The sequence below is a fragment of the Gadus morhua genome, chromosome 8 (genome assembly GCF_902167405.1).
Source record: "Gadus morhua chromosome 8, gadMor3.0, whole genome shotgun sequence".
Lineage (NCBI taxonomy): Eukaryota > Metazoa > Chordata > Actinopteri > Gadiformes > Gadidae > Gadus > Gadus morhua.
Genome location: NC_044055.1, coordinates 14485306 through 14509278, shown reverse-complemented (window position 1 = coordinate 14509278; position 23973 = coordinate 14485306). Strand labels below are relative to the sequence as shown.

Here is a 23973-nt window from a genome sequence, read left to right as displayed (position 1 = left end):
ATATCCATGCGCCCCTCTGGTCGCAAACTGTTAAAGAGAAAGATAGACAGATCCCTGTGAAAAACATAATATAAATATAGCCTAATATACATCTGTTCATGCTGGTTTGTAACGACAAATTGTGCCGAGGTAATGCAACAGCAATACCGTGGTTACAATCATCTGACATGTGGATGCTAAGGCGAACATTGGAAATAACCGGTGAAGAAAAACCTTTATTCTTGTATATCATCGCTTCATATAAGTACATCAATGGAAACGAATCCTTAATGTCTGAGTAATCACCTGTAAACAGAGTGTTCATGTGTTGGCATTAACTTGTGGCTTGATGACACAAATTATAGTTTGTCAATAGACGTCTAGAATGACGATCAGAATGACCACACTTCTGCAAAGGACGCGGCTACTCTTCCGGGCGCACATATGTCATCGCACAGCAATTGCTACCTCAGTTCAAGGGCATTTGCCGATGAAAACCATCCTTAAAAAGTGCTATCTCTCAACCAACCACAAACGACCTGCATCTTCCTCACCCATGGGTATTTGACTACATCATCTTGTTCACTGGTTGGGTTCATTGCTGTCAATTATATTTTTGACTCAATTCAATACTGTAAATAAAGGTGAATTTGTTTCAAGGTCCGTGTAGTGTGTCACTGAGGAGTCACACCTGCGGAGAGCTTCGGCCTGAACATGCTGGGGAGAAGGTGGCCCTCTACGGATGGGTCCAGTACCTAAGGTGTCAAGACAGTACAACTAAGCGTTCAACCTTTGTCTCACTGGAGTTGACGACTCTCAACATGGGCCCTTGTTTGGGACATTCTAGAATAAGCCTAACCGTTTTAATGTTCTCTGCAGGCAGGATTTGTTTGTTATCCTGCGGGACTACAGCGGCCTGACTCAAGTTTTGATATCTCAGGATGACGTATGAACCCTCACATGTTGCACCACATATTTTATTCTCTCTCTATTGCATTCATTTTATTGTCTCATCCAACAGTGAATACGTATAAGAATCACCTTTATAATAACAATACAAGTTTGTGTCTCTCTTTCATCTATTTAAAGGGCAGTTTGAAAGAAAAACTAGGTGAGCTCACAGTCGAGTCCGTCGTCAAGGTTACTGGAACAGTCCGACGGAGACCAGAAGGCCAGGAGAACACTGTGAGTGTGTTAGTATGTTGTTGGTTTGTGTGAATGAAAGAGTGTGGAACTGTCTGGCTGGTGTGTCTGGTGGATCCCTTCTCACGTACACATGGTTTCACAGGTCATTCTCATTTCACTCGACGCGAGATGCCGTTCTCTATATAAATGTAATTTTATAAACATTTGCTCGAGAAGGATCACCTACTTCTTTTTTTATCATTAACATCTAGAACTATCGTACTGTACTCCATCCTCTTACACATGCACCGTTTGGTGTGGCTGTTTTTTTTCTAGAACATGCCGACGGGGGACATCGAGGTTCTAGCTGAGAACCTGGAGGTGCTGAACACATGCCGAAAGCTGCCTTTTGAAATCAAAGATTTTGTAAAGGTGGGTGGACACTCCCTGTAAGTTTTCCATCATTGAACGTATAAAACATACGCTCCAGTGTTGAATTTAAAATAGAACGCTCCAATATTGAATTTTTTTAAAGCATACGCTCCAATATTGAGTTCATAAAGCAAATGCTTGATTATTGAATCTATAAAGCATACATTCAATATTGGCGCACCTAGAAAAATGTCCTGCTGTCCCAGCCTCATCTGTATGACTAAATACTGAATGATTAAATGTAAAATAAACACGCAATATTAGCTATTTTTCTTATATTTTCCAAATGTTTGAGCTGTGTCATAATGAACTATCCTCTATCCAAACTTTTTTTCCTAAGCACCCCCTTCTACGTCCCAACCGGGTTGGCGCACCCCCAATCCCCACTTCAAAAATAATGAAAAAAAGCTGCATCAAAGCTTTATTTTATTGCCATATAAAGAGTCATGTCTAATCATATAACCAACCACCAGCAAATAACCATGACACGCATGACAATAACAACATAAACAAAGTTTCAATATAATGCAACAAAGCTACGCACAAGCTTCAACTTTTAAGAGGATGAGTGACAGACACAGGCTCAGTAACAGGAAGCACGGTTATTTTCAGCCGCGTAAAAGAAAAATTGCAGCAATAGGCCTATTAAATGACCGTGCAGCTAGCATCATCATCATCATAACACAACGGTTATGGAAATGAGACAGTATATTGAATTAAATTGTAATGAAGTTACAAACGATCCACAACATTAAAGAGAATAGGCTGCGAAACAGATCAAATAATCTGTATCGCCGATCCAAGTGAAACCCAGACCCAGATAATTGTCATCATATTTCCTTCTTTTTTTCCCTGTCTGGTGTTCACCCTCATGATCTCTTTTTTGCCATCTCCTTCCCTACTCTTCAGTTTCCTCCAGCGCATCGTGATTTGCGCTAATTTTTTTTTCTCTATTCTCTCCGTCTCTGTTCCCTGCAAATCCTCAATCTCTCTTGGTCCCTCTCCTCCTTCGTGACTAACAACTTTATCATAAGATGTCCCACTTGACAGTTTCCCTGATTTCAGCCAGTGAAGCATATTTATATATAATACATAAGGAATGAATTAAACGAGTTGGCGCGCATATAGCCTAGCCTGCAGTGCTTAGAAGGAGACAACAGTGAGTAGAAGAAGACAACAGCTGTCTTCTTCTACATTTCTGTCAAAAACTAATAAATTATAGTTTTTTGATTTAAAATAAAAGGGATTACAAAGGACATGTTTGCTGTTCATGTTTTTTTATTGTATGGAAAAATCCCACTTAATAAACAGCACTGTAATTGTGTAATATTACACCAGACCGCCATTACATTTTTCATCTCACGGACCCCCTGGTGGCAGCTCGAGTACCCCTGGGGGTGCGAGTACCACACTTTGGGAATCCCATCTCATAAACCACTGCGAACAATGAAGAAAAAGCTTAATGCAACCATTATGAATGAACATTATGATCCTGCATATAACTTGTGTCCGGAGACTGCATCACACAGGGCTGCTGTTGGATTTGTGTTGGTGCAGAAGTCTGAGGCCCTGCGCATGCAGTATCGCTACCTGGACCTGCGCTCCACCCGTATGCAGCAGAACCTGCGTCTCCGGTCCCAGCTGAGCATGAGGATGAGGGAGTACCTCTGTCATCAGCACGGTACCAAGATAGTCACGCTAGCCGGGCTCAGTCCAACAACCACCTCATTTTAGGGAAGATGTATACATTATGTACTGATTAGAATAGAATACTTTTTCATGTTTTCACACGAAAATACATGATGTGTTTTTAATTTATTTTTTATTCCTCTTTAGGTTTTGTGGACGTTGAGACTCCTACTTTGTTCAAAAGGACCCCAGGGGTAGGTCTATTTAGTTATTGATTTTAAGCTTAGGCCCTCTGGCAGTAGATGTCTGACAATAGTTTATATAATGTATATAAGTCATGAAATTCAGATTCATACAACTTTATTGTCTATCTGCAGTTTGACAGAAAGTAGCTTACATCAAACATAAAAATAACAAAATATCCACCTGATATAAAAGAAGATCAAAGTGCAATGTGTGTTAAGTGCATCTCTCTCTGTGTCTGTCTCTGTCTTCTCTCACTCTCACTCTCACTCTCTCTCGCAGGGAGCTAAGGAGTTTTTGGTTCCATCCAGAGAACCCGGTCGGTTCTACTCCCTCCCTCAGAGTCCCCAGCAGTTCAAGCAGCTGTTAATGGTGGCTGGGGTGGACAGGTGGCCACTTTAAAACCCTTTCTCTCTCATATCTTACAAACGGCTGCATGCTAAACAAGTCAATATGCATCCACATTTGTTGGCAGGGCTCCACTGCTTTAGGTCAAAGTTGTACATAACTCTCTCTCTCTCTCTCTCTCTCTCTCTCTCTCTCTCTCTCTCTCTCTCTCTCTCTCTCTCTCTCTCTCTCTCTCTCTCTCTCTCTCTCTCTCTCTCTCTCTCTCTCTCTCTCTCTCTCTCTCTCTCTCTCTCTCTCTCTCTCTCTCTCTCTCTCTCTCTCTCTCTCTCTCTCTCTCTCTCTCTCAAAATACCGGCAGGTACTTCCAGTTTGCTCGCTGCTACAGGGACGAGGGGTCCAAACCAGACCGACAGCCTGAGTTCACGCAGGTAGATCGGAGCGGAGAAAGAGGGCGGGGCTGATTGAGTGGAAAGAGGGCGGGTCGACTCGGGAAGTGGTTCCCAGGTAGCAGGAACTAATGCTGTTCAAATTAATAAAAGTAGTATCAGTTCAACATAAAATTGTCAAGTAAAGTACGTACCGACTTCCCAGCAGGTAGAAGGGCTAATCAGGGTAGAAGGGCAATTTTTATGGATATTCAGGACATGTCAACAAATAGATTCATCATGCGCCACGATCTCACAGCTAGGCTAACCCCCCTATGTGTGTGCCCTAGGTGGACATAGAGATGTCCTTCGTGGAGCAGGCGGGGGTCATGGCGCTAGTGGAGGGGCTCCTGCAGTACTCGTGGCCCCCGGAGCTGGGTGGGCTCAGCCAGCCTTTCCCCTGCATCACCTACTCAGAGGCCATGCGGGACTACGGCTCAGACAAGCCCGACACCAGGTTCCACATGAAGGTCTTGGAGTGCGTGTGTGTGTGTATGTGTGAGAATTACCTCAATAATTATTATCAACCCCAAATGGGAATTTTAGGAATTTTGAGAAATTTAAAAATAAATGCATTAAATATGCATTGTGAACTCGTAAATTCACACTGCTTTTGTGTGGGCGTTGCAAGTGTGTGTGTTTGTGTGTGTGTGTGTGTGAGAGAGCTATTCAATGATATTTAATCTCTGTCCAGCTGGTTGACATCAGTGAGGTGTTTGTGAACACGAAGATAGAATTCCTCAAGTCAGCTCTCGGCCAATCAGAAGGCTCCATCCAGGCCATCTGTGTCCCTGACGGAGGGGTATGGAACAATGTTTTTAACTTGCATTAAACCCCATGTACCAAGTGAATCACAGTTAAATAGTGTCATATATTCATGCAAAGTGTATGAATTGGTAATGTCTTGTCTAAAAAACGATCTCTCCTCTTGCTCGACAGAGACTTTTCAAATCCAAAGATTTGGAAGCGCTCAAAGAGACGGCCAGGAGTGTGTTTGGACAGGTACGTCACACCCTTGAATCGAAGGAAGCAAGAATAAACAACGAAAACATAGAGGGAGAATGTTGGGTGTACTGCCATCGACTATCAACGATGCATAAAAAAAACGATGATGGATATCTACCCTTTGTTCTCAAGTTATTGCTTTAAAATTGGTGGAAGCTTTTATAATGCCTGCAGAATTAGAGACTCCATAGAAATATCCCCATATTGTTTAAACACATTGGTTCAATGCTTATAAGCTAGTATCACTGGGAGTGTAAGGTGTAGTGTAATATTGTTACTACAGTACTCGGCCATACTACCCCTTCCTCTGTGTCTCTCATCTTGGTGACGCGTCCGTCCGGTTGGGGTTTGTCTGTAGGAGCTGAGTGTGCTGGCGGTGAGACCAGAGGGCACACTGAAGAGCCCCCTCAGTAAACATCTGTCCCCCTCCGACACCGAGGGCCTCCTGGGGGAGACCAGGGCCCGGCCAGGGGACCTGCTGCTGGTCTCGGCCTGCAGCCTCCACACCGTGGTAGGTCACGAGGCCTGGGGGTTTGTTCAGCTTACGCTGGTTCTTCTGGTGCTAGGGTCAGCTATAGAGCCAGGAGGAGGTGCTGGGGTCAGCTGTAGAACCAGGAGAGAGGAGAGGGGCTGGGGTTAGATGTAGAACCAGGAGAGAGAGGAGAGGGGCTGGGGTCAGATGTAGAACCAGGAGAGAGAGAGGAGAGGGGCTGGGGTCAGCTGTAGAACCAGGAGAGAGGAGAGGAGAGGGGCTGGGGTCAGATGTAGAACCAGGAGAGAGAGGAGAGGGGCTGGGGTCAGATGTAGAACCAGGAGAGAGAGAGGAGAGGGGCTGGGGTCAGCTGTAGAACCAGGAGAGAGAGGAGAGGGGCTGGGGTCAGCTGTAGAACCAGGAGAGAGGAGAGGGGCTGGGGTTAGATGTAGAACCAGGAGAGAGAGGAGAGGGGCTGGGGTCAGCTGTAGAACCAGGAGAGAGAGGAGAGGGGCTGGGGTCAGATGTAGAACCAGGAGAGAGGAGAGGGGCTGGGGTCAGCTGTAGAACCAGGAGAGAGAGGAGAAGGGCTGGGGTCAGATGTAGAACCAGGAGAGAGAGGAGAGGGGCTGGGGTCAGCTGTAGAACCAGGAGAGAGAGGAGAAGGGCTGGGGTCGGCTGTAGAACCAGGAGAGGGGCTGGGGTCAGCTGTAGAACCAGGATAGAGAGGTGACAGGGAAAACATAAAAAAATAAATTTTAAGTAGTTATCTTTAATTAAATAACAAACCAGTATTTGTGTTCACTCTTACATACACGCATAGGATAACGCCCACATTGTCTTTCTTTAACACACATTCTCTCTCTCTCTCGCTCTCTCTCTCTCGCTCTCTCTCTCTCTCTAGCGCCCCCTGCTGGGTAAACTGAGGCTGCAGTGCGCTGAGCTCCTGGAGGCCCGGGGCGTCGCCCTGAGGGACCCGACAGCGTTCCACTTCCTGTGGGTCGTGGACTTCCCGCTCTTCCTGCCCAAGGAAGGAGAACCAGGGTCTCTGGAGTCCGCCCATCACCCCTTCACAGCCCCCGTGGCCCAGGACGCCCATCTGGTCTACACAGAGCCCCTGCAGGTGAGGCCGACCGATGTTTTAGGAGCAAAAAAAAAAAAAGAATATCCGTTTTCGTTTTATGCGGTTCAGGAATATCTCCGTAAAGCCGGATTCATTGTGACACTGCATCGAGCTGTAGAAACGCTGTGGTACACATTTCAGGCCCATAAGGGGCGCTGCTTCTGCGAGCATGCGCATGAAGCCTGCTCGCTGTTTACAAACATACAGTCTGAGAAGAACAGGCCCCGTCCAGGCCATGGTCCAGATTGGAGAAAATTATCTTTTCCCCTCTGTTTCCTTTGATGCGTTTCAGGAATATCTCTGTTAAGACGGACTCATTGCGAAAACCCATCGAGCTGTAGAAACGCTGTAGTAAATATTCAAGGCGCTGGTTCTCCACAAATAAAATTAGAGCGCATCAAGCCTGCCCGCATACAGCCTGCGCGCTGTATACAAAAACAAGGAGATTCAACCTTTTAAATTGAGCAGCAATACTTTTTGATGTACAGTTAGTAATTCAATTTATCAAGGGGCATGTATTTAAAGCTACAAAAAGAATACAAATAAAAATATAAATAAAAAATTCAATGCAGCTCTGACGTTGCCCAGCTGGTGGGGGGGCAATGACGTCATCGTTTGTGTTTCAGGCGTCCACACGAATCCTAACACGAAAGCGCATAGGTCAGGATATATATGAAACCAGCCTGAGACATGGTTTCAGAAAAGTGCGGTTTCGGGCACCTGATCCGCCAGATCCGTCTGGACGTCCGAAACGCACAAGACTTATGCGGTTTCACCAAAAATTCGGCTCCGTGTGAACGGGGCCTTAGTCCGTTTTTATATTTACTAGACCGTACCCCTGCGTGAAATGGCTATTTTTGGAGTGTGGAGGAGGTGATTGACCCCCATATGAGAGGTCCCAGGTTCCATCCCTTATGCCCACAGTCTACAGTCTGAAGAGACTAGTGAGTGTCAGGTCGTAATGGTACCAGTGTCCCCCCAGGTGCGCGGGCAGCACTATGACCTGGTGCTGAACGGCTGTGAGGTCGGAGGGGGGTCCATACGCATCCACAAGGCCGCTGAGCAGCTCCACGTGCTGAAGAACATTCTCAAGGTCGGCCCCTGAACACAACAGAAGCAGCATGCTTTCACTTTCAAATAGCTTACTTTAGCTACTTTTATCTAAATTTAGCTTCATTTAGCTGTGCGTCAGAAGGTCAACGCTAAAAGCATGCCGCACCAAACTTTGCTAATCCAGGTATGCACATAGTTTTAAAAAAATGTTTCTTACACTTAGAATTTTGTTGCAAATAAGTTTTTTTTTCTTTGCTACAATTGTATCCAAACTAAATGGATATATATTTAAAAAACGGTATCCATATTTTCATGCACTTCGGATTCTGATAATTTTGTATATAGATATACTATGATTTTAGTCCTTATTTGTTTAAATATTGCATTCCTATCATAATTATATTGTCATAATATCTAGATCTACTGTTTTCTCTTCAGGAAGATGTCTCTGTTCTCTCGCACCTGCTGGAAGCACTGGACTCCGGAGCGCCCCCACATGGAGGCATCGCGCTAGGTCGGGTCCAGCACATTTACTATTATTGGCCTAGCAATCGATTGCCTAGGATGCATCTACCTTCAATACAAATTAAAACCAAACGTGCATATGTCTCATTGGGCTAAACACATGGTATAATTTTATTTGCAATGCTTGTCTGGGGGTTATAGTGTTTAATTCCTTACCAAAAGTTTCTGGGTTCCAGAACATTGGAACCCAGTTATTTAAAAACAACTAGTATCTCCATTGTCTCCGTATTCTCGATACATAGTACCATCCCCGCGACTGTTCAACTTGTTGGGATCTTATTGTTTAATCATCTTATCATTTATTCAGGTTTGGACCGACTCATCTCCCTCATGGTCAGGGCCCCCAGCATCCGTGATGTCATCGCCTTCCCCAAGTCCTTCCGGGGTCACGACCTCATGAGCCAGGCCCCGGACTATGTATCGGAAGAGGACCTGAAGCCGTACCACATCTCCGTCACCTGGCCCCCTGCCAAAACGGAGGAGAAATGAAAATAAATAATCAAAAGATGACCTAGATCCCAGATCACTTCCTGGAGGAAGCGTTCCCCAGAGGGAAAGAGAAGAAGAAAAAGATGAAAAGCTGTGAAGAATGGGGGGATGGACTAGCTGGAATGATGTGTATTCCATGTGTCCCAAAGTGAGATGGACCCTTCAGCAAGACAATGTTGATGAATCATTGTAATTCACAGAAACTGATTACACTTCGTTTGAATCAATCATGATGAAGATTAAATATATGTTTTTACTAGCATCAGTGATGATTGATTGATTAGAGTATTAAAATATTGTAAATATCTAAATATAGCCATGCAAACATTATATTATATAGCAGCATTATATTTGAAGTTCCAAAAAATATATGTATGCCACAATTGAACAAAATTACACCTTTATAATATATCGAGAATGTGTGCAGGGGAGTACGATAGAGTGCCATATCGGTAGAAATTAATTACATAAAGCGAAAATTAAAGCGAAATATATAAACCATTGACTTTACATTTATATTGGAAATATATTTTAATCTATTAATATTAAAATAATTAAAACATAAACTAATTCAAAAGAAGACTGCTCTCCGTCGACGTTGGCGGTAACCCCGGAAGAGAAACACGCACTCGATGACGTACACCCGTCAGCCCCGCCCATTGTAAACGTATAGAGAAAATGACAGAGATGTGATTGTTCAATGGTTCAGTATTCTTCACATTAATATGAAAAACCCGTTCAGGCACTGTACCTGGAGGAGTTAACAGATCACCTGGTGCTTGAAATATACCTGTAGCAGCGGGATGACAGCACGAATAGCAACGACACTCGCGTATCGTTTTGTTTGGTTAGCTTAATTTTGTTTGACAAATCTCTTGACAATGTCAGACTGCTAAACTGGCTAGCAGACAAGCTCAATTTACCATCTCTTGTTTCTTCCACAGATCCCCTTTTTCTTGGATATACTTCAAACCCCTGTGTTGTGTACGGTTGTGCATGAACAAGAAGGCATTGCTGGGAAATGTGTGTCCTGGAAGGGTATCGTGCGAGTTAGCGATCCAAACCCTCTCTAGTTTGTGCTATTGGAAACAGGTACATCAGTTTGTAGGGACTGTGTAAGGGTTAAATGGGCGACAATAGATGGTAGAGACACACGATACAATGGCACCGATGGGAATCCGCCTGTCGCCTCTCGGTGTGGCCATCTTCTGCCTCCTGGGAGTCGGAGTGATCTACCATCTGTATGCTGGAGTCATCTCCAACCGGGTGGCTGCTTTCAGGTCAGTCGTTGGGATTTATAGTCTCTAACACTACGTCGTTACCCTCAGTGACTATTCTTGGGGCCCTAGGGGGGGCCCTCTAACCAATGGCATCACCATTATGTTATAAATAATGTGACTAACGAAAAATCAATCTGTAGAGGGCATGGTATATGTTATCAATTATAGTGTAAAACTGAACGTAGTTTTCACTGGTGATACTGTTGCTTGAGGTATGGGGTGACGTGTCATCTGCATGATGCCCAGGTGTTGCTGTCTCGCTGGAAGTGTACGTTGACGGAATTTATGTGTAAAAAGGAAAAACGTATATATTGTCGTAAATAATATTTAGAGGGCATTGCACATGTTCTCAATTAAAGTGTAATAATGAACGTACTGTTTTCATTATCAGTATTTGGTGAGGGAACTTATTCTTCTATTTGTATGTAATGATAATGATTCTGAGGAGAGATACAAAAGTGATATGTGGGCTTTACAATAGCAGCATGGTAATAAATTCAATTAAAAGTTATTTCACGCTTCATTTTGTCACTTCGAGATGGATAACTCTATTCAAACTCGAGAATGTTGTGTGAATCAATCATTCAGATTTGACGGGAATTAAATGGGACACATTAGGGAGATTTCCGGCTGAGATGTCATTGCAAATCATGCCATGCGTATCAGAATATCTTGTTTTCTCACTTCAATGGGTCCTCTCTGATGTCTCTGAGTGCAGGCAGGGAAGCAACGTGGATCTGAGGGATCTGCTTGCATTGTCTGTGGAAGCGGCGGTGCAGGGAGGCAAAGAGGTGAGAACTATTAATAGTTATGTTTCCCAGTGTTAAAGGCAATGCCCCAATTTTCTCTGATGGGTCCAAATCACACACTTCTCTGTGAAAGATTAGTTCCTTCTCCCAAACCGTAAATTAAAAAAAATCTTCATTTTGTATTTTAATCTTTTGACCCGCCCTAGGTGAAGAAGGTCAGAGAGGAGAACACCCTGGACGAGAGGACAAAGGGCAAGACCAAAGAGGGAGCCAGTGAATTAATGACGCTGGGTGACCTCAGGTCCCACAAGAAGATGTTCTACCTGATGAAGAACACCTACCCAGCGCTCAAGGTACATGCAGCGCGATGGGAAACACGGATAACACATGTGGAAATGTCTACATTAAGTCACGTGGCCAAAGCTGTGATTAAAAGGGACATTCAGTGAATACAGCATTTCATCGAGAAGCAGGCTGAACAGCCTAGCCACTACTGCACGATCCTGCCTCCGCAAGCAACGTACATTTGTATAAATATACTGACTGTTTTTTAAATATTCCCATGTACATTGCCTATGTCCCATGGCATAATTCCACGTTCCTCACAAATACATTTCTTGTGGATAAACTGGAGTGAAGTGCAGAGTAGCTTCACCATTCAGGTTAGACAAGTTAAGTGGGAAAAATAGCATTCTTTCATTAACCTGCTTACCTATCTTTACATTCCCGATGGGACATAATTTGTTTAAAGGAATCTACATAGAGGTAAGGTGTGTCAAATTCTCTTGTGTCAGCAATGCCAACCACGCAAATCCCAAGCCCTAGGCTCCGTAATATAAAGTGTGCGTGTGTGTGTGTGTGTGTGTGTGTGTGTGTACGTGTGTGTGTGTGTCCGTGTGTCCTGTGCAGGTGAACAGCGAGGAGCACGACAGTTCCGTGGGTGAGGACGAGGTCTGGAACAGGGACATCCCGTCTGACATCCTGGAGAAGGTCCCCGAGGGGCATGAGGTTCCTGCTCACACGGTCACCGTGTGGATCGACCCCCTGGACGCCACACAGGAGTACACCGGTAGGTCCGGTGCACTGATTGGTTAATGGACTTCTTGCTACTTAACAACTTAATCACGTCTAAAGTTCACTCCGACCCAAAGGACAGTAGAGAGGGATGAGGAGCAGAGTGTGCAGATCTTGAATCGTGTACGTTTCTAAGTTTATACTTTTTCATCATACTGTTGACAAACGGGCAAGCTAAGCGATGAGCTAAACTGGTCTGGCTACAGCCCAACCATTCTTAGCTACTAGTCGTGTTAAGTACTTAGGTGCCAAGAGACACAACAATTGCATTCTAGGTTTAAGATTGTATCCTTGTTGCTTGTGGGCTATTTTGTCTGTTCCAGTCTTGTGCCTGTTGTTCCAGTCTCCAGAGTGTTGACTTTATTTGGATGAAATGCCACAACCTCACCGCTTATACCCAATATTCATGTCTTTGTGTTTCCTCACCATAAAACCAAACCCTTTCATCCCTGTTCTGAATCACCCCCCCTGCCTTTCTTGATCTCGCCCTCACCTCTCTCTGTCTCTCTCTCTCTCTCTCTCTCTCTCTCTCAATGTCTCTCGCTCTCTGTAGAGAACCTGTCCCAGTACGTCACCACCATGGTGTGTGTGGCGGTGGACGGTAAACCGGTCATTGGAGTCATACATAAGCCCTTCACCGGAGACACCGGTAATCAATGTTCCTTTGATTCGACTTTCATTCATAACCGGCTAGAGCTCAATTCCTCCATATGTGGAGTAACCAATTGGCCTTAATCGCCTAGAGGCATTCTCGCTCTAAATGCTTGCTGTGTGGGGGAGGATGAGTAGAATGGGTTCAGGATTTAATTGTATTGTGGGGAGAAAAAAACACCAGCAAATTGAGGGGTCATGCGTGCTTGGCTGTGTGTTAGTGACACATGGTACAAGTCATGTTACACATGTTGTTAATGTTTAAAATGTTAAGTCTGTCAGAGCCGCAAGTTGTCACCAGTGTCAAGCGCATGAATGTATGTCAGCTTGTTTCTGTATACAATTACAATTAAAATCCTCAGGGGGTATGTATGTCAAAATAGCAGCTCCCGGTAGTTATTAACCTACACTATGTAAGGGATAATGTATAGAACGCCGGTCATTATCGAGAAAATAAGCCCCGACAGGGCGAACAGGACACCGACGCGCAGCGGAGGTGACTTGCTTCACCATGAAGGGGCTTATTTTACGATAATGACCGGCAAAGTTCTATACATTATCCCGCTTATTACACGGCTACTTGCCAAAACGAAACAATTTATTTAGAATGTATTTGTTACCATCATTCATAGCATTAATCAGCAGAGAAATAGTCTGCCCAAGACGTTGACGTCGTCGCTTAGCAACCGACAGCGCTTGGGTTGATACATATCCCGCTTATTACATTGACAAGTTACCGGACTACGTGCGGAGTGTTACAAAAGGAAAAAAGTAATTTTGTTTACCTTGACAGCGGTCATTATTCATCCATTGCCAATGAATTATCAAAAAATAATTGACCGCCGGAAGTTGTGAAGTGCCCATGCAAGTGAACGGAACGTTGAAAAGACCCGTGTAATAAGGGATTGTAATTTATGCTTTGTTTTACAATCTCTCACACCCATGGAGTTAGAGTCGATCTTAACAGGTCCAGGAAAAGATAGTGAACCTGTCTTTGCATCAGCCTGTCTTTGCCAATGTGTGTCTTTGCATTGGTCTGTCAATGCATCTGTATTTGCATCTGTCCCTCTCTCTCTATCAATTGATCAATCCATCCCTTCCTTCCTCTTTCCTATGCATCCCCGTGACCCCCTGATGGGTGACCCCAGCCTGGGCGTTTGTGGGCCATGGCACCAACGTACGTGCGCGGACCTCCTACATCAGCAGCTCACCCAAGGTGATCGTGTCGCGCTCGCACGCAGGGAAGGTGAAGAGCTTCATTCAGGACGCCTTCGGGAACACCACCACCATTACACCAGCAGGCGGAGCCGGTGAGTATCTGCTGCGGGGCCCAACTTCTACTGATGTTCAAAATATAGATGGGAATGCTGGCTAGCATTGACATTAAGATACTTGGGATTAAAGGGCCTGCTATTAGATATTAAATGTATATCATCAAAGAACATCAAACATGGTCACTGGTGTCTCCGGTTTGTGTGAGTAAACATCATAGACACGTCAGTTTTACATAGCGCTCAACAGGATGTGTAAATGTTTGAAGAGCCGAATGAAGATTCTAAAAGGGGGAGAGGGAGATGTAATACTCATTCAGAGAGACTTGATTTAACTCATGTATATGTATCGGTCTTGTTCAGTGTGACCTCACACCGCAATGACCGCCTCCTTTTCGGAAGTTCAGGAGCAGAGGACTGTCGGGAAATTATGTGTCACTATGGGGAGAACTTAAGCGCTTGAAAATGCCACGAGTTTCTCATGCAAGGCGTGGCCGAAAAAAGCTCAGATTTACCAAGGTTAGGTGACATGTACGTTGATTTAGGATTTTACAGTACCCCATCACAAGAATAGCCACAAATATCCCATGATGCAATCTGATGTACAAGCCCTATTCTGATTTTGTAGTGTGTGTGTGTGTGTGTGTGTGTGTGTGTGTGTGTGTGTGTGTGTGTGTGTGTGTGTGTGTGTGTGTGTGTGTGTGTGTGTGTGTGTGTGTGTGTGTGTGTGTGTGTGGTGTGTGCTTTCGGTTTGCTGTCTCTCAGGCTACAAGGTCCTGTCCCTTGTGGAGCCCCTCCCTCATGACACGGCCGCCACTTCAGACCAGGCTGATGTCTACATCCATGTGACCTTCATCAAGAAGTGGGACATCTGCGCTGGCGCCGCCCTGGTAGAAGCTCTGGGTAATGACGCCATAATCGGATGCAGGTTTTTCTTTGCCATTAGTAGAAACCACGACACTATGCACTATGGCTGTGTCCCATTTGATAGAATGCTTACTAGTTCTGGCACCAGTACAACTACTCAAACCCTCAGTAATACTCAATGCTAACTTTCTATGGCAGCTCTAAACTCCATTGCTCCCTTCCAAGAGCACCCATCCGAGAGTCAATCCACCAGGGAATTTGTCTCTATTAATCGTTTTATTCTGGTGCACTTTTACCCCGTTAGCGTCGAAAAACCTTAAACAGCTAAATCCCTTGTATGTGACTCGCCGGGGCTTTACCCAGCAGTACAAGACTTTGTGGTTCTGATGGTGAGCCGTTGTGTCTCTGGTCATGTGTTCAGGGGGCAAGATGACTACGCTCAAGGGGGAAGTCATCGACTACAGCGGCAGCGAGGGAAACAGCGGTGGCCTGGTGGCCACCGTTGGCCTGGACCACAAGGCTCTCCTGGAGAAGCTGCCAAACTGGGTCCCCGAGAAGCACTGATGTACCCGGAAGCCGTGAGCCGAGACATTTAAACGCATCTCATCGTTGTACAAAGACACACAAAAGAAACCGGACCTGTTAAGTAGCGTAGTGGCTACGGTAGCAATATGGAGCACAACCATGCCAGAAACCATCAGAGACACAGGGACGTCCTCGTAAACCAGCTCGCTAAATCAGATTTCACCTGACATCGGGATTACGGGGAAACGTGAAACACATTGTTGCCGTTACTCGTCTTTGCGGGTTTGGTTTGATCCCTGGCCGGGCCTGAAAGGTTGTGTAGCTGGTGTTATCCCCCTGTCTAGATAACACTTTCAATACACACCCTTCCCTATAAACCCATCTCTATGTCATATCCTCGTATTTCCGGTCATTCGCGTTTTCTTGGCAGACATGATACTGAGGAATACCTTGCTTGAAGCTATTTGAAACCAGAAAAATGCATCAAAGCAAGAATAAACAATGGCATTGTTCCGTTCTACATTGAGTTTAGATCATGATCATGCATGATTCTTTTACATGTGATTATAAAAAGTGTTCATGTCAATGTATGGTCCTAGCAACGGGCAATTTCACTGGTTTTATCTACCAACTGTCCTACTGCTCCTGGTAAAATGGAACTTATTCACCTAGCGGCCAGCTTGTCATCTTGGTCCCTTCCCTATCAATATGGTCACTAGGTGAATAAGGCCAAATGGTCACTGCCTGTTAAATTTATGATTCTACATGCAAGTACTTAAGTGCTTAACTTCAAAATGTATTGAATGACGCAAGAATTGTTAGTTGTTAAAGGGTGTTCGCCTCTGCTTTTTTATAATGTAAGCGAATAACTGCTTTATGTTAGAAAAAAGCTGGTGATGGTTTCTGTTTAATAATCCATCTCATGAGTCGTAATGGCCCACTGCAATCAACCTAGTTCTGAAGACTTAAGCCATCTTGCTACTGATTAACATCATATGCCCTGTTTTCTGTACATTATTTGTGTTGCAAAATGGGTCTGGAGATGGAAGTCCATAAGCTAGCAAGGAGGACTGCTAGCTGATATGGTTGATATCCGGTGGTCCGATTCAGTATAGATAACACAGTAGTTATCTATACTATATAATAAAAAGTTGTTTCTGTCTGGATTTGCTAATTTAGTACAAACAAATAAGCACAAATTAGATGTACAGTTGTTTCTGTGAAAAAAACTAAGTATCGAAAGGCGATAACTCAAAAACATGGTACGACTTTTACTTTGTAAAACTAGTTTTTGTAGAATTTTCCTCTGCTGTTAATGTTCTGTGTTTTTGACCCAAGTTTTTCTTACGAGTGCCTTTTGTACAAGCATGGAGAGACCTAGGCCTGAAGTCCAGAGTGCTTGTGGAGTACGGGTCAGAAGGTCTGGCTACAGCTCTTCACCCGCTCTGTGATTTTATATTGGGACGCGTGAGGGATGTTGTGTTAACCCTTGTCTCTTGCGCTGTACTCGGTCACATCCTCGTTGGTCTCACCTGGGGGTCATTGGCTTTAACGGTGACCCAGTGTGGTTGATGAGCCATGCCCCAGCTCGTCTAAAATGACCCCCCCCCCCCCCCCCCCCCCTCCTGATCCACGGACATCACCATTTTCATGCTGTGTGCTATCCTGGGTCGCTAGTGTATGGAGGAACCAGGGCCTGTGGAGTGTCTGTGGCCCACCTGGATGGACGCACACACACTCGGGAGGATCTTCGTCTCGATGGCTTCCTTCCTCTGGGCTTTTCATTCATTTCCGTCTGGAACTCCAGGCTCGATTGGATCGGTACCATGACCTGCCTGTGAGTGTTGTCACGGCGATGGAGTGTGTGGAACTTGGAACTGCTCCTCCAAATGGACCTTCCTTCTTCTGTGATCATGACTTTTCGATTCCAGACACGGTACTGGTGTTATATTGTGGAATTGTGTGATAACGAGTGATGAAACGCATTTATTTTGTGTGAGTGTAATGCGTGATCAAAAATCTGTATGAAATATTTTATTCCATTTATAAACAATTACATGGAGATAATAGGCAAAAATAATAATTTATAATGACTTTTGGGGTCGAGATCGATCATTAAATTGTTAATGGTCACATGCTAGTAGCTACGGTTCTCTTCATACATACCATTTACTTATAAGAGGACTGCGTTATCTTTACTTTAGTATAAGAAATAACTGTAAAAATACAAAACTGAGTATCACATTTCAAACACGCACCGCCCCAAGTTGATGGTGAATTCAGGAAGCAGTGACGTCTGTTGGACAGGTGGTGGCGTTATCCTGCCTGCCCCTCAGCTCGTGACTCAATGCCTTTGATTGTGAGTTTCCAATAAAAACATACCGTATTCTTGCACGGTGACATTAGCGGTGTTCATTGTCCGTCACCATTAACCCCGGGCCAGGCTTCAGCAGCGGGCAGTTGGAACACAATGGTACTGTGTTCAGTCATTCAGCAGACGCTTTTATACAACTCACTGTGTTCTTATTGGGGATACGTCAGGAGTAAGACATCTCACTGATCAACTGTGGATATTAGGTTATTTTCTTGTATTTATCACTGTTGGTCAAACTTCAGTAGGTCACTAGGGTATCAATAGATAGTTGATGTAAATGTTGCCCCTTGAGGCAACTATAGGAGCGAGAGCGATATATTCTCACAAGTCTGTGGACAAGGTCATCTTTGTGAGCCGGGTCTTTTTCATTTGTTTCCTATTCGTTTCAAACAATGAGGCTGTAGGTAAATTTGGCAAACAAACTACAAGCAGTAGAAAAAACCTTTTTTTTGACGATACACCCATTTAGCGAGAATTATTATTTATTTTTTTCAGTAGAATATCAAAACAGAAAATAAGATGCAACTCCGCCCCTTGCACTATTTTGATTCCTGCTCGACATCATATTTAGCCTTACCATGGAACAGAAAACAACCAGGGGATGGCCACAAGGTCATCATTATGTGCAAGATCTTAATTTATTTGCAGCAATAAATGGGCAGCCCCTTGTCTTGCATAATCAAGAGTTATAAACCAAAGATATCGCAGAGCGATCCAGACACACGCCTTCCAACTTGGCAATAAAACAAAAACAGAAAACAAAACAAGAAATCGATGTCACAAAGGCCATAGGTTGATAGTTCATTAAACCAGCTCTTCAAACTTGACAGCTTACTTTTTTTTCTCATATTAAAGTGTTTTGAAGGTCACTTAAGTCAGATTCTTAAAATAAATCTTATGTTTATCAACATAATTAACATTTACATAATGTTAAATAAAATAATAGAACCCATTGACAAAAACAATTAATACATTTTGTGTGCATTACAAACAAAGTGCTTGAACATTTTTTTCTTCAAATAAATTAATTGACATCAAATTCCATAAAGTGGTATAGCCCCTGCAACCATTTCTCATTTACAGACATGTAACAGACATGGTTAGCCATCAATCAATTGGAGTCAGCCCTTGGAAGTGGTCGACCAATGGCCAGTCAGAGCTGAGGCGTGGCTCACTGGCAGTTTGTCATTGAATGGGAGGTCATTTGCCTGAACAGCAGTGTGGGTGGAGAGTCAACTGTTAAATAGAAAAGACACAATTGAAAATCATGCATACAATTATTCTTGTACGACCCGTTCTTCTGGCCCCAAAAATCGATTTTATTTGGTTTGGAAAGTTTTTGGAATATCCATAAAAAAAATATTCTTTGTTACAGAATCAAGACATAATAAATCCAATAAAGACCTGAATTGAATGGCGTCAGTGAGGGACTTACTGTTCATGTAAGTCATGGTGGGGTCAGAAGTGATGTAGGACGAGTATTGCAGGTTATCCAGGGGTGGTGTCAGCTGACCAGAAGGAATCAGTGTCATGACCGTAGACGGGTCCAGGTTTGGGTACACATGTTTCTTTTGGCGGGCACGGCAGTTCTGGAACCACACCTGTAGTGTGTGTAGGTGAAGGTACATATTACTGAGGAGCTACCTGGTGCCCACCACATATTTAGTCAACACTAGAGGCGTTGGCTTAGCATATTCCTTTGTGGAGAAACAGATTTATTAATTATCCAAATGGACATACAGTGAATTCTGCATACCTGTATAACCCTGCGGCTCAGCCCGGTTCTCTCGGCTAGGATCTGCAACGTCTGGGCGTCTGGGTTGTTGTCGTTCGCAAACTGGCCCTGCATTATCTACAGAAAATACAGTAACCTCACCTTACAAAGGACCCCATTTTAACCCAACGTTTGGGCATGTCCAGCCAGATGTATTATGGACGGATCAGCCTATGGTACAGTCAACTAGGGTAAGCTGGTAGGCTGATCCGTCTGTCATGCATATGTTATAATGGCTAATTAACATCACCACACCTGATGGTATAATACAGGCCTTTTAGCTCAAATATGCACTTCACTTCCATCGTGATTGCTCGGTTTCCCGTCTCAACGTGGCTATCTTAATAGGCAGTATACCTGTAGCTGGTCGGCAGTGAAGCTGGTCCTGGCTCTCTTGTTGGGCTTGGATTTTGAACTGCTGACGTCTTGGTCTGAAGGCTCAGTTTCCTCCACTTGGACTTTGTCTGAGTGACAGATAACAGAGAGGCCGGCTGATTAAAGCACTGACCAAATGGGCCTACAGGGGGCCTGGGCACAGTGACTCAAATGGTTCCTCTCCCAGCTTTGATTGCCGGTGTTTCCCACCTCCTGCACCTTAAAGCGTCTCCACGTCAAAATGACTATCCATTATTTGCCATTGTTGATTTTATTTTAGTTAAAGTTCGTTTTTGTTGTAGCTTTATATATATATTAACAAATAAAATAAACTAATTTTAAAAAGGAAATAAACAACATGTGAAGGTGTTATAGAAGGTGTTTTCTTTTTACCACAATCAGCATGAGCTACAGAAAAGAGAAAATAGTTAGGAAAAATAAAACATTCAAGATCTGACATCACAAAAACAGTGCCTCCAGAATTGGTCGTATAAAGGTACATTTATAGGCCTAAGTGGGTCTACCAAAAGCGTTAACACCTGTATTTTCCCATATAGCTATCGCTATAACGGGTTTATTGCATTGGGGAAATCTGGTGATATGGTCTTCCACTTCAGTGAATTGTTGCTCACACGCGACTGCATTGATAAGCGTCCGGTCCACTCACTGCTTTCCTGCGTGCGCTTAATGTTCTCCATCATGCTGTCGTAATGCGGACGGCAGAGTACGCGGTCTTCCACCAAGCCGAACTCCTCTCCGGTGGACAGCTGCCGCTTGCACGAGTGGCAGGAGAAGCACGCAATGTGGAAGGTCCGACCGCGTGCCTGGCGCACCCAGTCGTTTGAGTGCATGTTGCGGCCGCAGCGCGCGCAGCGCGTACCATACCTCCTGCAGAAGAGCATCATTGTTAAATCTTTTTTACAAAATAGCGCAGTTAAAGAGAGACCAGTCAAATGCATTTAGGTCGTTTAATTAAATTAAGCATTATTATTATTTATTAATATATTACAAAAAGTAGCAAATTATGTTTATTTTATTGTGATTTGTAATTTTTATTGTCTCAATTTGAGGGAAATATTGTCGGCCTATCCATTAAGCCATATAACTCACTTTTTGATTCCATTTGTGATAATGCATTGCCTATCTTTTACTACCCATTAAGAGCTACACAATAAGTCCTTATTCGAGACGAGATCAAATGTCCAGTCAGAATCATTTCTCATTATTTTTTTTACATGATAAAAGGGCACATTATTTATTTTACGTCCCCTATTGAAATTTCTAGGCTATGCTTCCGTCTTTGAATGCCTTCGATCTTTACATACCTGAAGTAGTCGAGTTTGCAGAAGATCTGCTTGTCTTTGATGTAGCAGCTTACGTGCCGTCCCAGCGCCGTCTGGCAGACGCTGCACGCGAGGCAGCGACCGTGCCAGCACAAGTTGTTCACCTATCGACAACAACATCCATGAAGTCAAATCAATTTTTTTAAAAAAGGATGCCAATTATGAATGCACCGTTATGAGTAAATCAGCTTTCAAAACTGCTTAAATGTGGAGTTCATTTTCCTTATAGAGTTTGCTTTACAAAAAAACGAATTAAAACATATTTTGGTTGTTTTTGAATTGCCTATATGGGTCCGGGCTGACCTTCAGGAGGTATCTGTCCACGATCTCCAGGCCGCAGGAGGTGCACAGGGTGTCCGACTGCACGGAGCTCACGGTGGGTCGCGAGGAGGAGGAGATGAGGGAGGAAGGAGAATACGAGTCCTCCTCCTCAAAAAGATCATCAGGCCCGGAGGAGCCCTGACAAAGGTCAGGTCAAGTGCAGGAGATCATTTATGGCAATTTATTCTTTATAACGACATAGGACTATTTTCACACACACACACACACACACACACACACACACACACACACACACACACACACACACACACACACACACACACACACACACACACACACACACACGGTCTCAGGACGTCCTAAGACTTACAAAGTCGTTGGTTTCCCCCTGAAGGTTCGGGAAGACGTCGGTCAGAAGCCGCTCTCCCTCCGACATGGTGACACGATCAGCCAGACTTCTAGAGACAAAACAAAGCCATGTCTCCAACCAACGGATCCCTGACATGCGTCGTGTTGTCAGGGATCAGCTGTCGTCTGCTGAACCGACGTGCGATGATAATGCCATTTTACTGTAGGCCTTATCCGACATTTTGACAGGTGACGGTTATAGGCTATAGCTAGGCCTATATATAATAAAAAGAAAAGGCAAAATTAACTGCTTTTTCGTACGCTATTCTGTAGCCTATACACCATGCACGACCAAACCGTTTTAGGTTTTTGTTGAAGACCGTAAATTCTGAGATGTTTCACATCAATAGAGAGGCGTAAAGAACGACAATTAGATAGACCTCAGCGAGGCCAAGAAAACTTCAACTTTACTTACAATTTCACTGACACCTGTCCTTTAATGTGGGAGCAGTGTTTGTGGTTTAATGTCTCCAGATATTCTATAACGCCGTTAGTATCATTTCACCCTCCCTACAGGCGCTCACAGCTGTAGCTCGTTCGGGCTGATTACTCAGAGCCACGCGCACACGGTCCTCGGTCGCACACGCTCACCTGTCATCGATCACAATCACCTGCCGTTGATCTTATAAATATGTCTTTATTTTGTAGTTCCGTTTTGACGTCATGGAGTCTGAGGGGCTTTTTTAAAACGGTTTGCAATAACGTATTGGGAATGTAATTGGTCTCAACAAATTTCAAGATAGTTTGAATTAATGCCAGTCAACAATTTACAGCAATCATTCAGCTCTATAACGTTGTCTTTGATGTTTTCTTTTCCTAGGTTTTTTCTATTCTTAAATAATTTGACCGCATTCGGGCCTATAGTAAATGCGTTTAGCCTTGCATTAAAGTGGCCAAACAAATATGGATTAAATCACAAGAACGCTGTCAAGGACACTTGGCTTCCTGTTGTCCTTTGTTCTGATTGCCAAATGTTTTTGTTTGCATTAATACTTTAGCCTCATTACTCACCAACTGAACAGTCCTCATTAAGTCTCCTCAGGTCAATCCATAGCCTGCTCTCAACCCGAAGGCAAATAGTCCAACAGTTGAAATCGTAGAAGGTGAATAAAAAGTGTTCGATGGGCAAAACCTCATCACAAGTTCTGGAGTCGCCTTTCCGTTTTATTTTGGTTTAATACCTCCAGGCCAAGTGCGCCTTCTTGTCAGCCCCTCCCACCCACCACTTCAACCCTCCTTGATGTTATTTAAAGAGCTTAATGACTTAAATCATTCTTTAAAATGATGTGGGTCCTAGGCATATACTGCCTAACGAACTTGTTTACCCTGTCCTTAAAGCCTAATGTTTCATATAATTAGAAGCCTATAGGCACACACTTGAAGCGTTTGTGAATTTGTATGGTGCTTTTTTTAATACATAAATATATATATATATAATTATATATATTTACGATTGATAGTTAAATTACAATTAAACAAAACAAAAAGGCCTATTCCTTTTATGTCAGGTGGGTGATTCGATGTTTCAGCATACATGAAATGTAGGTCTAGATAATTATGTTTCCATTTTCCATATCCATTTTAAATAAATATATTGTATATTCAATTGTTTTTAAAATATTTTCAATAGTTATGATCGAAAAAAAAAACAGTTTAATATTTGTTCCTATTTATTGCTAATTGGAATCTTGGATTCGGTTTACAGCTTTATAGTATCGCTATTATTAAATCTTATGGGGGAGAGTTATCGGACTGAGGAACAACGAGATCTACATGGGTCAGCACTCAGTCTAAAGGAGTTGAGAGCTCTCCCAAGAGTAGGTTCTCAAAAGGAAATTAATAAAAGTCAGCTGAAAAAGAAAAATGTCTATTTAGGATTGATTTGATCGTTTTTGTCATAATATTGCCTCCCCTTAGTATTATTAACATTTGTATACAATTTTAAATAATGCATATAATGCATATAATATATTGCTATTCCAGTCTGTAAAATATAGTTCTACCTGCATAACAAATTTGTTTCTTCTATACTTGGATTTCAAGACTGCCAAACAAATTTACATGATCTATACAAGACTCACAAAACGATTTAGATGTGAATGTAACGATTAGAGCCAAGTAATAATAAAAGTTAAGAATACCAAATCAATTG

The 23973-nt window shown here is 43.4% G+C and overlaps 3 protein-coding genes across 7 annotated transcripts; 2 read left to right on the top strand and 1 right to left on the bottom strand.

Annotated features, from left to right (window-relative positions):
- The first annotated feature begins 9 nt into the window (after positions 1 to 9).
- Positions 10 to 9349, top strand: dars2 (aspartyl-tRNA synthetase 2, mitochondrial). Of its 4 annotated transcripts, XM_030364226.1 has the most exons (18): positions 10 to 201; positions 345 to 539; positions 640 to 739; positions 859 to 925; positions 1069 to 1164; positions 1441 to 1536; positions 3094 to 3217; positions 3373 to 3419; positions 3691 to 3797; positions 4115 to 4184; positions 4472 to 4651; positions 4876 to 4983; positions 5121 to 5183; positions 5545 to 5697; positions 6563 to 6781; positions 7764 to 7874; positions 8273 to 8348; positions 8667 to 9349. In XM_030364226.1, the coding sequence occupies exons 2-18, from the start codon at positions 365 to 367 to the stop codon at positions 8846 to 8848; spliced, it is 1974 nt and encodes a 657-aa protein (XP_030220086.1). In that variant the 5' UTR covers positions 10 to 201; positions 345 to 364; the 3' UTR covers positions 8849 to 9349. The 4 variants fall into 4 exon arrangements, 3 of the variants coding, with proteins under 3 accessions (XP_030220086.1, XP_030220085.1, XP_030220087.1); XR_003977712.1 differs by having other exon boundaries at positions 14 to 539; positions 7753 to 7874; positions 8667 to 8881; XM_030364225.1 differs by having other exon boundaries at positions 16 to 539.
- Positions 9350 to 9478: 129 nt separating this feature from the next.
- Positions 9479 to 17329, top strand: bpnt2 (3'(2'), 5'-bisphosphate nucleotidase 2). Its single transcript, XM_030364246.1, has 9 exons — positions 9479 to 9695; positions 9793 to 10128; positions 10847 to 10919; positions 11084 to 11230; positions 11787 to 11946; positions 12505 to 12600; positions 13751 to 13912; positions 14639 to 14776; positions 15162 to 17329. Exons 2-9 carry the CDS (start codon positions 9989 to 9991, stop codon positions 15302 to 15304), a joined length of 1059 nt encoding a protein of 352 aa, XP_030220106.1. The 5' UTR covers positions 9479 to 9695; positions 9793 to 9988; the 3' UTR covers positions 15305 to 17329.
- An 814-nt stretch (positions 17330 to 18143) lies between these two features.
- Positions 18144 to 22345, bottom strand: LOC115549193 (LIM/homeobox protein Lhx8). Of its 2 annotated transcripts, XM_030364248.1 has the most exons (9): positions 22237 to 22344; positions 21784 to 21871; positions 21435 to 21590; positions 21114 to 21235; positions 20456 to 20676; positions 19771 to 19877; positions 19396 to 19491; positions 19075 to 19240; positions 18144 to 18875 (listed from the first exon to the last, which is right to left on the bottom strand). In XM_030364248.1, the coding sequence occupies exons 2-9, from the start codon at positions 21847 to 21849 to the stop codon at positions 18811 to 18813; spliced, it is 999 nt and encodes a 332-aa protein (XP_030220108.1). In that variant the 5' UTR covers positions 21850 to 21871; positions 22237 to 22344; the 3' UTR covers positions 18144 to 18810. The 2 variants fall into 2 exon arrangements, with proteins under 2 accessions (XP_030220108.1, XP_030220107.1); XM_030364247.1 differs by lacking the exon at positions 18144 to 18875 and having other exon boundaries at positions 18920 to 19240; positions 22237 to 22345.
- Between the last annotated feature and the right edge of the window lie 1628 nt (positions 22346 to 23973).

Coding starts and splice junctions, on each gene's coding strand:
- LOC115549193 (XM_030364247.1), bottom strand. CDS start 21,849: ATGTCGGAGGGAGAGCGGCTTCTGACCGACGTCTTCCCGAACCTTCAG. Junction 21,591..21,783: donor AGGGGGAAACCAACGACTTT/GTAAGTCTTAGG, acceptor GACCTTTGTCAG/GGCTCCTCCGGGCCTGATGA. Junction 19,878..20,455: donor TAAGCGCACGCAGGAAAGCA/GTGAGTGGACCG, acceptor TCTGTCACTCAG/ACAAAGTCCAAGTGGAGGAA.
- dars2 (XM_030364226.1), top strand. CDS start 365: ATGACGATCAGAATGACCACACTTCTGCAAAGGACGCGGCTACTCTTC. Junction 740..858: donor GGATGGGTCCAGTACCTAAG/GTGTCAAGACAG, acceptor TGTTCTCTGCAG/GCAGGATTTGTTTGTTATCC. Junction 5,184..5,544: donor CCAGGAGTGTGTTTGGACAG/GTACGTCACACC, acceptor GTTTGTCTGTAG/GAGCTGAGTGTGCTGGCGGT.
- bpnt2 (XM_030364246.1), top strand. CDS start 9,989: ATGGTAGAGACACACGATACAATGGCACCGATGGGAATCCGCCTGTCG. Junction 10,129..10,846: donor AACCGGGTGGCTGCTTTCAG/GTCAGTCGTTGG, acceptor CTCTGAGTGCAG/GCAGGGAAGCAACGTGGATC. Junction 13,913..14,638: donor TACACCAGCAGGCGGAGCCG/GTGAGTATCTGC, acceptor GCTGTCTCTCAG/GCTACAAGGTCCTGTCCCTT.